Genomic DNA, 13179 nt, shown 5'->3' with positions numbered 1-13179 from the left:
CCCACCCTTCCCCCCTGTGTGTCAGGTGTTTGGGTCAGGCTCCCCTTGCCCCTCCCTCTCCCTCCCAGGCCCTTGTGGGAGCAAAGAGTCTGGGGGATGTGGTCATATCAGACCCCATCTTTCCCTGGAGTCACCCTGAGTGAGTGAGGAGCCAAGGAGACCCTCCTGCAGCTGTCCTGAGCCTAATCTCCACTCCCCGGGGCCCAGGCAGAGGCCACCGCTGTCCGGGCAACTGAGCCAGGCAGGCACTCCCTCCCGATCCTTCCTCCCAAGGTCACCCAAGCCCAGGCCTACGTATTCGGAGGAGCGTCCAGTGGCATCTGTCCAGCTAGATGTCCACAGGGTGGGCGCCATTTAGCCACGATGTGGGGCACAGCAGGCAGGACTCCTGCCAAGCCTGGTTGCACCCCCAAAATGGGGATGCCATTCACCCAGCAGGCTTTGCTTCGATGGCAGGATTCAGGCTTGAATGAGGACTGCAGGAAGGGCACCTGTAGCCAGAGAGACATGCCAGCTGTTTTCCGAACCTCAGGAGGGACTGCCGTGAGGGAGCAGGTGTGATGTCAGGGTTACATCCCATGACAACACCCTCATTGCAGTCCAACTTCTCAGCCCACACACCACGGAAGACGGGGAGTTGTCCGTCTCCCAAAACACGGGCACCCAGATGGTGAGAGCAAAGGTCCTCCACGCCCAGCAAGAGCTGTGCTGGGAAAACAGGGACTGGAGGGGGCCGGGAGCCCCATGGCATGGTGAGCACCTGGCCCTGTACCAACCAGCCTGGTCCCAGTCCTGGCTTTGCTGCTGGCTGGTGTGAGACCTTTAATGGTGCTTCCCTCACCCAGCCAGCGTGGCTCAGTGGTTGAGCATCCACCTATGAACCAGGTTCGATTCCCGGTCAGGACACATGCCCGGGTTGCAGGCCCGATCCCCAATGTGGAGCGTGCAGAAGGCAGCAGATCCATGATTCTCTCTCATCATTGAGGTTTCTCTCTCTCTCTCTCTCTCTCTCTCTCTCTCTCTCTCTCTCTCTCTCCCTCTCCCTCTATGAAACCAATAAAAATATAACAGCCCTGACTTGTTTGGCTCAGTGGATAGAGCGTCGGCCGGCGGATGGAAGGGTCCCAGGTTTGATTCTGGTCAAGGGCATGTACCATGGTTGTGGGCACCTCCCCAGTAGGGGGTGTGCAGGAGGCAGCTGATCGAGGTTTCTGACTCTCTATCCCTCTCCCTTCCTCTCTGTAAAAAAAATCAATAAAGATTATTTTAAAAATAAATAAATAAAAATATAACAGAAAAGGTGAAGGGATTAAGAAGTGCACATTGGCAGTTGCAAAACAGGCGCGGGGTGTGTCAACAAAGTATAGCGTAGGGAACAGAGTCAAGAATGTGGTAGAAACTACGTGGGGAACCAGGTGCTGGAGATATGGGGGAGCGGGGGCGGGGTGGCGGAAGACACCTCGCAGAGTGTGTGACTGCCAGCCACGATGATGCGCGCCTGAAACTAATGCACGGTGATGCTGCCCGCAAACTGCAATGGAAAAATAAAACTGTAAAACAACAGCCAGGTTACCTGTGTGACTCCCATGACCTGAGCTAATATTGACAAAGCCCTTAGAACAGGGCCTGGCCAATAAGGACTTCTCTTTGCAGGTGACCTGCTACCTGTGGCATTTTAGGAACACGGCTTCCTACGCCTCAGGAACTGGGGGACGCTGGGGAGATATTCCTTTTCTTGTCTGGCCCTCCTCGGACCCGTGGACTTGGTTTTGCATCCCAACAGCATAAGGCCTCTATAACGTGATCCCGTCTCTTCCCGGTTGTTCTGTGGGTGTGGTTTTTTCCCATGTCGTTATAAACTCTCCGTCAGCCACAGTCAGCACCAGGGTCTCCTGAGAAATGGCTCCCAATTTTCCTACTAACAAGGCACAAACAACTTTAAACTGAAAATATTTTCCGTTACTGAGGCCTATTCGTCGGCAAACGATCGGAGGACCCTAACGCGTATTGTCAGGTGGTTTTCTAGAAAAGCCGAACCAATTTCCAGTCCCGCCAGCAACATAGGAATGTCTCCTCTTCACCAACGTTGTGCTGTGAATCCTCAGCCGGGGGTATCTTTCCCATTGCTTTTCAGAGAGGAAGGGAGAGGGAGGGAGAGATAGAAGCATCCGGCGGCCTCCTGCACGCCCCCTACTGGGGATCGAGCCCACCACCTGGGCACGTGCCCTTGACCGGAATCGAACCCAGGACCCTTCAGTCCACAGGCCCACGCTCTATCCGCTGAGCCAAACTGGCTAGGGCAAAATAAAGTTTACTAATTTATAAACTTCTAAATCGCAAAAAGGTAAAAGAAACAGGCAAAATCCATTTTTATCAACAGAAGGCATTAAATAATGAAACATTAAATGTTTTGGATACGAGGTCTCCAAAACGTGGTGTATATTTTTCACTGGCATCTCCATTCCCACTGGTGGCAAGCCACTTCTCCCAACCTCAACTGCCACCCGTGGCTGGGAAGCCCAATGGGTGGACGAAAGCCTGAGACGTGCAGAGGGCAAAGGTCTGCCAGCCTGGTTTCCCACGCCTTTAGCTTCACCTCCCACCTGCTTCTCTCTCTGGGAACTTTCTGCTCAGCCAACTTGAACTTTCTCACCTTCCCCAGGGACCTTTGCTTGGCTCTCAGGTGCCATCCCAGACACCTGTGTCAACAGCCTCCCACCCTCTGGCCTTCCAACACCCCCCAGACCCTCCCCGCCACCTCACCCCTGCAGCTTGCTGCTCTGCTGACAGCCTTGGCCTCCTTAGGATGAAGCAATGCTCCTACCAGCCAACACGCGCTCGCTGGGTGTGCGATGCCAGGCAAGCCCCCCCCCCTCTCGGCAAGCCGTCCCGGTTAATCCTCCAGAACATCTTGAGGCTGGAGCCACTCTGCACACAAGGGCTGTCCTATCAGCGGGTGAGCACGGCCAGGGTGTAGCCTGAGTTCCAGGTCAGGGGAAGGGGTGGGGGGCCCCTTGGGAAGAAAGGCCTGGGGGCCACTCCGAGGGCTGAACCACGTTCATAAAAGCACCCCCGTTTTGCTGGAAGGGGATCCCTGAAACTTGTCCGTGCCCTTGTTGCCCTCCCCCTGCCCTGCCCTGCGGGAGCCCCTGGGAAGAGGAGGCCTGGAGGTGGGGGGTCGTGCTTGCTGCCCTCACTGAAGTCTGCTCTGGGGCCCCTTTGGGGGCGTGTTACCTCCTGGCCCGGCTAGGGTGCATCTTGGGGACAGACGGTGGCAAACATCCCAGAGGGGAGGGGAAACCATCGGGCAGGATGGGGCGGGGCAGACCCGGGCTCTCCCGTTGTCGGGGGCGGGACCAGCATCTGACCTCAGGGGCAAAACCAGGCCCAGGGAGCACCCTGAGCGGCAAAAGCGGGCGCCCTCAGGCACCATGAGCGGCCGAGTCGGGGACCTGAGCCCCCAGCAGCAGGAGGCCCTGGCCAGGGTGAGGTTCTTTGGGGGTCGGGGGGGCAGGGCCGGGAGGCTTGGCTTGCCCGCTCCCCCCCCCCCAGCAGCCTGATGCTGGAGCCCCTACTGTACGGAGGGGAAAGGGGACCCTGGAGAGCGCCCCTGCCCAGCTGTGGGCACCTGTGCCCAGTTGCTCGGCCGCGGTGGACAGGACGCGGGACAGGAGCCCTTCTCTGGGCCACACTGGGGCCCAACCCAGCTCCCCACTCCTGCCGGCTCCTGGCCACAGAGCCCGCTGGCGCCTGTCCCCTGCTGGGGGTGGGGAGTGGGAAGGGGTGGGAAAGGGAGGGGCCCCCCTCCCCCCTCTGCCTGTCCTGCTTCTGGACAGTTTAGGGGCAAACAGACTCTCAGATCTCCCGCCCAGATTGCAACATTTGTTTGGCTCTTCTGGGTGGCGTTCTGACTCACCAGGGCCTACACGGTCTCAGATCGCCAATGTTTTCATTAAAGGGGCAGGGAGGAGTTGGGGTGATCTCAAGAGGGTCCGCGGGGTAGGCCACACCTGGGGGGGTCCTGGCCGTGGGGAAGGGGGAGCATGTCCAAGTCTTTGGTGCCACAGCATGAATGGGGTTTGCAGGTGGCCAGGGGCTGGGGCTGTGACCTCAGGGTGGGGGGAGGGAGGGGGGGCCCAGCCCTGGCTGGCACTTGGGCACTGAAGGGCAGCCTCTGGCTGTGGGGAAGGGTTTCTGTTGTGGCTGCTCCCCTCGGAGGCCCTGAGGGCCCCCACAGAGCCGAATGGGCGCCTCTGGTGGAGGAGGGGCCCTGGGTGAATTCCTACTAGAGGAGAGATGGGTCCCAAGTGAATGATGGGGGCCCTGGGGGGATCCCCAGGTAAAGGAGGAGGTCCCAGGAGCAGAGGGTCCCAGATGAAGGCAGGGTTCTCAGGTGAAAGAGAGCGGGTCCCCGGTGAACCCTCCCCCTCCCCCTCCCCCTCCCACACTGGCAATGGCCTCAGAGAAGCCAGGCACTGGGCCCCTAGCAGGGGCTGGACACCTGGCCTTTGGGCGTGAATTCCGGTGGCGATGCTTTAAGCAATGTAAAGAGAATTTAGTCTTAGTTTCATCGTTATTCGAAAGAAATGGGCGCTACTTTTAAAATTAGGGGAAAAGAGCCCAGCTGGCGGGCTCGGTGGTTGAGCGTCGACCTGTGAACCAGGAGATCACGGTTCAATTCGCGGTCAGGGCACAGGCCCGGGTTGCGGACTCCATCCCCAGTAGGGGGCGTGCGGGAGGCAGCCGATCCATGGTTCTCCCTCATCATGGATGATTCTCTCTCTCTCCCTCTCCCTTCCTCTCTGAAAACAATGAAAACATATTTCAAATCATAGATGCAGTATCAGGGGCAACGCTCCTAAAATGTCCTGGTTGGCCTGCATCAAATTCACCAGGGATCTCTGCAGAAATAGGGATCTTTGCAGAGCCCCACCTCAGGCTTATAGAGTGAGGGTCTTGGGGGACAGAGATCCCCCGAAGTTTGAGAAGGACACAACTCTTCCTGCCATGGTGGGCTGAGAGGGTGGGTGTGCTCCATTCCCAGGTGGCAGAATGACACAGGTAGCCGCTGCGGACTGTGCAGTCCCTGGGCTGGGTCCCTGGGCAGGGCTGACTGGCTGACTGAGGGTGGGCAGGGTCGGGGATGGGGACGGGGTTGGGGGCCTTGGGGATCATGGCAACCCCTCTGACAATCATATCCCCCCCCCCCCAGTTCCAGGACAACCTCCAGGACCTGCTGCCCACCATGCCCAAAGCTGATGACCACTTCCTCCTGCGCTGGCTGCGAGGTGAGGGCCTCAGGAGAGGGTGTGGGAGACTTTGGGGGACAGAGCGATAAAGAACACGGGCTCTGAGCCCGGCCAGCGTGGCTCCGTGGTTGAGCATCGGCCTATGAACCAGGAGGTGAGGGTTCGATTCCCGGTCAGGGCATGTACCCGGGTTGCGGGCTCGATCCCCAGTGCGGGGCGTGCAGGAGGCAGCCGATCCATGATTCTCTCCCATCATTGCTGTTTCTATCTCTCGCTCCCTCTCCCTTCTTCTCTGAAATCAATACAAATATATTTTAAAAAGAAAAAGAAGAACCCGGGCTCTGGAGCCCGCCCGCTTTGGGCTGGAATCTGAGCTCCCCTTCAGGCTGGCACGGCACACAACACCCCACTGAGCCTCAATTTCTTCATCTGCAAATGTGGGATGCGGCCGCCGCCCACTGGCGGTTGTGAGTGTTAAAGGAGAGGGTGTAGAGCTTGGCACCGGCTGGGCACGGGGTCAAGACGAGCTCACAGTTAGCACCTCCCTCGGGAGTTCTCGGGATGACAGGCCTGGCCAGGCCTTGAGTCAGATGTCGCTGAACATGGTCTCGGGGCACCTGCCTCTGGGCCTGTCTCCAGGTCCCTGAAGACAAGGCTGTGTGTCCCCGTAGAGAACCTGGCAGCAAGCAGATGCCCCACAAACAGGCCAGGAAGTGGATGTAATGAAAGGTGGGGGAGTTTCTTCCAGGAATGGCTGAGCCAGTGTAAAACGATTAGAATAACAGAAACCACTCCAGGGTTTAGGGGAACCCTGATTTCGACTCAGTGCACCCCGGGGGACGGATTTTGAACTTGATCATCAAGACAGAGCTGGTGGCCTTGGTGGGTTTTCTCTGGTGGAGGGTCCTGGTCAGGGTAGAGAAAGCTTCGTGGTGTATCTCTCGCTCTCTCTCTCTCTCTCTCCCTCTCCCTTCCCTCCCTACCTTCCATTCTCTAAAAAAGCAATGGAAAAAATACCCTTGGGTGAGGATTAACTACAACAAAGATATTATTCCCATTTAACAGATTAAAAAACTAAGGCTCGCCAAGACCGGCTTGGCTCAGTGGATAGAGCGTTGGCCTGCGGACTGAAGGGTCCCAGGTTCAATTCTGGTCAAGGACATGTACCTTGGTTGCGGGCCCATTCCCAGTGGGGGGTGTGCAGGAGGCAGCTGATCGATGTTTCTTTCTCATCGATGTTTCTGACTCTCTATCTCTCTCCCTTCCTCTCTGTAAAAAATCAATAAAAATATATTAAAAAAAAAAAAAAAAACACAACTAAGGCTCAGAGAAGTTAAGCAATATGCTTAAGGTTGCACAGCAAATAAAAGGACAAAACTAGATTTCAAGTCCAAATCATTCCTGACTCCATAACCCAAGCTGTTCAGCAGGGGATTGAACCCACAGCCCTGGCACAGTGGGACGATGCTCTAACCAACTGAGTTACGGGTTTAGGGTGAGATCAACCTTTAGAACAGGGGTCCTCAAACTACGGCCCGCGGGCCACATGCAAATACAAATATTGTATTTGTTCCCGTTTTGTTTTTTTAGTTCAAAATAAGATATGTGCAGTGTGCATAGGAATTTGTTCATAGTTTTTTTTTTTAAACTATAGTCCTGCCCTCCAACGGTCTGAGGGACAGTGAACTGGACCCCTGTTTAAGAAGTTTGAGGGACCCCTGCTTTAGAATGAAGAGTTTAAAAAGCCCTGCAAACCGAAATCAAGACTTTCTCCAAAGCCTTCTAGAGAATTAAAGATCCTCCCATTTTCACAGACTTGCCAGACCCCCAGTGGATCCTTGGGGTGTCGGGAACAGACAGGGCCCCCCCCGCCCACAATGTCCTCATGAGTGTTCAGAGAATACCTTGCTCTAGACCCAGCCTCGAGCCTCCTCTAACCTCGACTCTTCCCGCAGCTCAGAACTTCGACCTGAAGAAATCCGAGGACATGCTCCGGAAGGTGAGGCCGCCTCCTGCATGCTGCACCCCAGGGATCAGCCACAAAGGGTGGGGACCTCGCCCTGTCCTGTTGTCGAGTTTCTTCTTCCCCCTCCTTGGACCCCTTTCAGTATCGGACCCAGGCCCCCCACGGTCCTGCTCCCGGTGTCCCCACCCCCCCCCTTCAGTGTCGGCAGAGCCCGGGGGATGCTGTGGCCGGCCCTCGGTGGCTTCGAGCAGAGGGACCTTCGGGGCACACAGCCTCCAGGCCCTGCCCTGTCTCCACAGCACCTCGAGTTCCGGAAGCAACAGGACCTGGACAACATCCTCACGTGGCAGCCCTCAGAGGTGAGCCACACACCATCCCCACCTCACTCCCCGCCCCCCCCCCCCCAATGTCCAGCTGCCTGATGGGGCAGGGACATGGCCGGGGGGGGCCGATTTGAGGGACGACCTTACCCCAGGTGATCCAGCGGTATGACTCCGGCGGTCTGTGCGGCTACGACTACGAAGGCTGCCCCGTGTGGTTCGACATCATCGGGAGCCTGGACCCCAAGGGCCTCCTCCTGTCGGCCTCCAAGCAGGAGCTGATCCGGAAGCGCATCAAGGTCTGCGAGCGGCTTTTGCAGGAGTGTGAGCTGCAGAGTCAGAAGGTGAGTGACCCGGGCCTGGGGCTGGGGAGTGTCGGGGGGTAGGGGCGGGGAAGGGGGTCACGTTAGGTCCACTCTGTCTAAAAGGTGGCACCGGGCCCAGCCGGTGTGGCTCAGTGGTTGAGGGTCGACCTATGAACTCAAGGCCACACAGCCTGCCAACAGCATAGCGCTGCAGACGCTGGTCAACGTAGTATCTATTACTGTATCTAAAGGTGCCTAATGATAAGGAACGAAGATTTTTTCCCAAATATATTTTATTGATTTTTTTACAGAGAGGAAGGGAGAGGGATACAGAGTTAGAAACATCGATGAGAGAGAAACATCGATCAGCTGCCTCCTGCACGCCCCTTACTGGGGATGTGCCCGCAACCCAGGTACATGCCCTTGACCGGAATCGAACCTGGGACCCTTCAGTCCGCAGGCCGACGCTCTATCCGCTGAGCCAAACTGGTTAGGGCAGGAACGAAGATTTTTAATTGCACAGCTAACTCATTGCAGGGCTTAAATGCAGCATCTTCTCAGAGCCTCAGCAGGTGCATCTGCTGGGCAAACACTGCGGGCAGCCAGGGGTGGGGGTGGCAGGAAGGTAGGAGCCGCGCCCAGGTCTCTGTGGCCTGCATCTCCTGTCCGACCTATGTACCTGCTCCGTCCCACGCAGCTGGGCAGGAAGATCGAGACGGTGCTGATGGTGTTTGACCTGGAGGGGCTGGGCCTGCAACACCTGTGGAAGCCAGCTGTGGAGGTCTACCAGCAGGTAAGGTAAGCAGCTGGCTCGAGCCCAATAGGGAGCCTCTGCCCACAGCAGCTTCAGTCCACGGAGCAGGGGACCCCCCCCGCCCCCAGGGGTCCCACCGAGCAGTCAGTGACGCCCACCTGAGGTACCTCCTACAAGGAGGAAGAGGAGCAGGACTCACAGAGGACGGGGTGGGTACTCATGGGAAGGCGGGGTGGGCCAGGGGACAGGGGGAGGGGGGCTCTTGCCTCTGCAGCCTCAGAGGCCACCCATCCAGGCAGGAATGTTGGAGTGTGGCCTCAACCCGACTCTTCTTGACGTCACAGTTTTTCGCCAGCATGGAAGCAAATTATCCTGAGACAGTGAAGAATATACTTATTGTTCGAGGTGAGGATTAATGGGGCAGCGGGGAAGGAGTGGAGAACGGGGGGTGGGCCGTGGGTAAGCCACCACATTCAGGGCTTCTGAAACCATCCTTTGTGAAGAATGGGTGTTTTTTGTGGTTGTTGGTTTGTTGGTTTTTTGGTGTGTGGGTGTTTTAGCTCAGTGCTTCCCAGGCTGATATTTTGGGGCTATACAAAAGCCTGTGCAGCAATGTCAAATACGTCGTAAGTTTCTAAATGTTTGCTGTTATTTTCTTTACTTATCTGGGTGTGTGCACTGGTAACAAATGGTCTATGGGCCACACGGATTGGTGGACACACTTTGGGCGAGAATGGTCTCTGTCTGTGACAGCCACATAGTGAGAGGGGGTCATCGTATGTGCTCTGGGTCAGATACATACGGGGATGGGAAAACTGGGGCTCAGGAGGTTCCACAGGCTTGCTCAAAGTCACAGGGCGAGCTAGATTGGAAGCCAGAGCCCTGTGACTTTGAGCAAGCCTGTGGAACCTCCTGAGCCTCAATCTTCCCACTCTGTAAAATGGGGATGCGATGGCACCTTCCCCATGAGACAGCTGTGAGGTGAAGTGAGACAGTCTGTGGAGAAGGCGCAGTACAGAGCCTGACCCACAGAAAGGTCCTAGTAAGTGTGAGTGGTGCAGGTGGGACGTGAGGCCTAAGGCAGGTGCCCCACCTACTTGCACCCAAGAGGAGCCCAAGGCAACCTGGGAAAACCTTGAGTGTGAAAAAGAAGAGGCGGCCACTGGGGAATCAACACTCCTGGAGCCCTACAGCTGAACAGGGAAGCCAGCCACATATCGCGAGCCAGGCACGGCGCCAAGTGTTACGCATGCCCTGTTATGTGGAATCTCCATTTTATATAGTGATAGTTAATAGCACGAAAGCTCAGAGAGGGTGAGTAACTAGCTGAAGGTCACACAGCACGAAGAGTCAGAACCTAGATCTGTCTAACTCCTGTCCGGCCCACGCCCTCGAGTGGGACTTTCCATCTAATCCCAAGTCCTTGCTGGGTCAGTTTCCCAAGGGAGTTTCCTGTGTTTCAGCCCCCAAGCTCTTCCCTGTGGCCTTCAACTTGGTCAAGTCGTTCATAACTGAGGAGACCCGACGGAAGATCGTGATTCTGGGCGGTGAGTGAGGTGGCCTCCTGGCTGCGCCCATCTCCCCATCTGCCCAGGGAGCAGAGGTCAGTGCTCACGCCCCATTTCTCTCTGGCTCATCCTCTTCACTCAGGCACTGACCTCAGCCTGACTCCACCGGCCTTTGCACACTCAGACCAGGCTTTGGGCCTGGACGCCAGCCTGGGTGGCCCTGCCACGCTCTCGGGTGCTCTCATGAGTAGGCACCCAGGGGCGCGAGCCAAGGGCACACCAGGGTCCCTTCCAGGGCTTGGCCCCCTCTGCCTTCTGTCAAGCCCCCGTCTTGCTCCCTCAGGCAACTGGAAGCAAGAGCTGCCAAAGTTCATCAGCCCCGACCAGCTGCCTGTGGAATTTGGGGGGACCTTGACCGACCCCGATGGCAACCCCAAGTGCCTGACCAAGGTATGGGGGTGCCCAGAGGATGGGGCGTGAGGGTGGTGATGCCACTCACCCACTCTCACCCACAGATCAACTACGGAGGCCAAGTGCCCAAGAGCTACTACCTGCACAACCAGGTGAGGGTGCAGTACGAGCACACGGCGACCGTGGGCCGCGGCTCCTCCCTGCAGGTGGAGTTTGAGATTCTGTTCCCGGGCTGTGTGCTCAGGTAGGGACGGACGGTGGCCACTGACACCTGGGCACAGCTGGGAGGAGCCTGGAGCCCGGGCATCAGGTGGCCATCAGCGGCGCCCTGTCCCCTGCAGGTGGCAGTTTGAATCGGAGAGGGCGGACATCGGCTTCGGCGTTTTCCTGAAGACCCAGCAGGGGCAGCGGCAGCGGGTGGGGGAGATGGCGGAGGTGCTGCCCAGCCAGCGCTACAACGCCCACCTGGTGCCCGAGGACGGGAGCCTCACCTGCCTCCAGGCCGGCGTCTGTAAGAGCCGTAGGGTCCACCAGGGTCGTTTGCTTCCTCCTGGCGAAGGGATGGGCTGACATGGGTGGCCAGTCTGGCTTCTCTCTTTGCCTTTTTTTTTTAAAAAAATATTTCAGGGCGGAAAGGAGAGGGAGAGAGAGATGGAAACATCAGTGAATGAGAGAGAATCGTTGATCGGCTGCCTCTTGCATGCCCCCTACTGGGGATCGAGCCTGCAACCTGGGCATATGCCCTGACTGGGAATCGAACCTTCTGGTTCAGAGGTCGCCACTCCACCACTGAGCCACGCCAGCCAGGCTATTCCTAATTCTTTAATGAGCACAAGCGTCATCCAAAGCGATGGATGGCTGTGAGCCATGGGCTGGGGACTGGGCAGTGGCTGACGCTCCAGCCCCATCCATAGTCCTGGGCGGCCAGTCCCCCAGGGCACCGGGTCTGCAGAGGGCTCGGGCTAGAGCTGCCTGATGGCTTCCTTCTCCGTCCTGGCAGACGTCCTGCGCTTCGACAACACCTACAGCCTGATTCATGCCAAGAAGGTCAGCTACACCGTGGAGGTGCTGCTCCCCGACAGGGCCTCCCAGGAGAAAATCCAGGGTCTCGAGGCGACAAAAGCATCCACGGCACAATGAAGACCCCGCTGCCTCTGCGCCTGGGTTCTCCACCCCCCTCTGCACCCACTCCCTGTCCCCTGCCCGCCCAGGCAGGGTGTTGCTGGAGGCGACCCAGAGGGCACTCACCTCCCATCGCCATCTCAGCTCCTCCTGGCACACCTTGCCCAGGGGCCAAGCAGGAGGGGACACCCAGTGCGTAGACCACCCTGAGGATCCCGATGGGCATCTGATTACCTGTCTGCAAAGGCTGGGGATGAGAACCCGAGGATGAACCAGCATCCACTGAGGAAGGATTCCGCCTGCAGAGCTGCCCGAGTCCCTCCTGACAACGCCCGCCTGTCCCAGGACCCCCCACACCTGGCGCCTGGCGTGGCGGCCTGAGCCCCAGGCCTTGCAGGGAGCACAGCTTCAGGCCCTAAGAGCAGGGAGGCCGCGCTCTCTGCCGGAGGCGGCTCAGCGGGGACGGGCAGGGCCAGCTGGAGGCTTGAGAGTCTGCACAGGAGCTCTGACGCCACGAGGAGCAAACCAGCTAAATGATCAAAAAGCCAGCGCCCGTGCGTGAGGCGCTCCTCGTCTGCCAGGGCGTGTGAGCGGTTTGGTAAGAAAAGAGACTGCTGTGCCTGCATCGGGGAGATGGCCCGGGGCTGGGTGTCAGGCAGAAACCACGGGACGTGGTGTTCCAGGGCTGCTCCCCCATCTCAGAGCGGGCTTTGCCACCCCCTGGTGGCCCTCCGTGGTCACCCTCCGTGCAGCCTCCCAGATGCAGCCACATCTAGAGAACCCCGGGGCGCTCGGGCATCCCAGAGCCATTCCCACTGCCCTTGGCAGGCTAGAGAGGGCCCCGTGACCGGGGCTGGGGGGACCCTTTGCCAGGTTTTGCTGGGCCCACCTGTTGCTATGACAGAGGCTCACAATAGGTGACTTCCACCTTCACAATCCCCTGCCTAAAATCAAGTGGTTTAGCCCGGCCGCGGTGGCTCAGTGGTTGAGCATTGACTTATAAACCAGGAGGTCACGGTTCGATTCCCGGTCAGGGCACAGGCCTGGGTTGCGGGTTCGACCCCCAGTGTGGGGCGTGCAGGAGGCAGCCCATCCATGATTCTCTCTCATCATTGATGTTTCTATCTCTCTCTCCCTTTCCCGTCCTCTCTGAAATCAATAAAGATATATTTTTTCAAAAAACGAAATAGCTCTGAGAGGCACTGGCTGGCTGAGGTTTGTTTCCTTGTTCATCCATTTATTCATCAATGTTTATGGAGCGTCCGTCCAGCGCCAGGCACTGCAGGCCCCGGGGGCACCAGGCTACTGGGCTGGCCGGACCCCACTGGCAGGAAAGGTGCCTGTGTTAGAAGAGGCAGAAGTGACTGATGATCCATCACCGAGTGAGCATGTCATCACGGGTGCGCTGCGAGGGGCAGGAGCCAAATTCTGGGGGAGCATCCAGCAGAGAAACCCGATGGGGGATCGGATGTGCTTTGCCCACGGGAGGGACCCCTGAAGGGAGAGCTGAAGCATGTGTGTGTGTGTGTGGCGGGGTGCCTCCC

At 57.9% G+C, this 13179-nt stretch overlaps 1 protein-coding gene across 1 annotated transcript; it reads left to right on the top strand.

Moving 5' to 3' along the window:
- Positions 1 to 3409: 3409 nt before the first annotated feature.
- LOC308535112 (SEC14-like protein 4) lies at positions 3410 to 12830 on the top strand. Its single transcript, XM_081113840.1, has 12 exons — positions 3410 to 3485; positions 5213 to 5288; positions 7205 to 7248; positions 7515 to 7574; positions 7691 to 7879; positions 8538 to 8633; positions 8939 to 8999; positions 10058 to 10141; positions 10446 to 10552; positions 10618 to 10757; positions 10855 to 11024; positions 11514 to 12830. Exons 1-12 carry the CDS (start codon positions 3432 to 3434, stop codon positions 11651 to 11653), a joined length of 1221 nt encoding a protein of 406 aa, XP_080969966.1. The 5' UTR covers positions 3410 to 3431; the 3' UTR covers positions 11654 to 12830.
- Positions 12831 to 13179: the final 349 nt, after the last annotated feature.

This window comes from Myotis nattereri, assembly GCF_964212035.1.
Source record: "Myotis nattereri genome assembly, chromosome: 19".
NCBI classification, from domain to species: domain Eukaryota; kingdom Metazoa; phylum Chordata; class Mammalia; order Chiroptera; family Vespertilionidae; genus Myotis; species Myotis nattereri.
The sequence above is the reverse complement of the archived record's forward strand: the minus strand, read 5'-3'. Positions and strand labels throughout refer to the sequence as shown.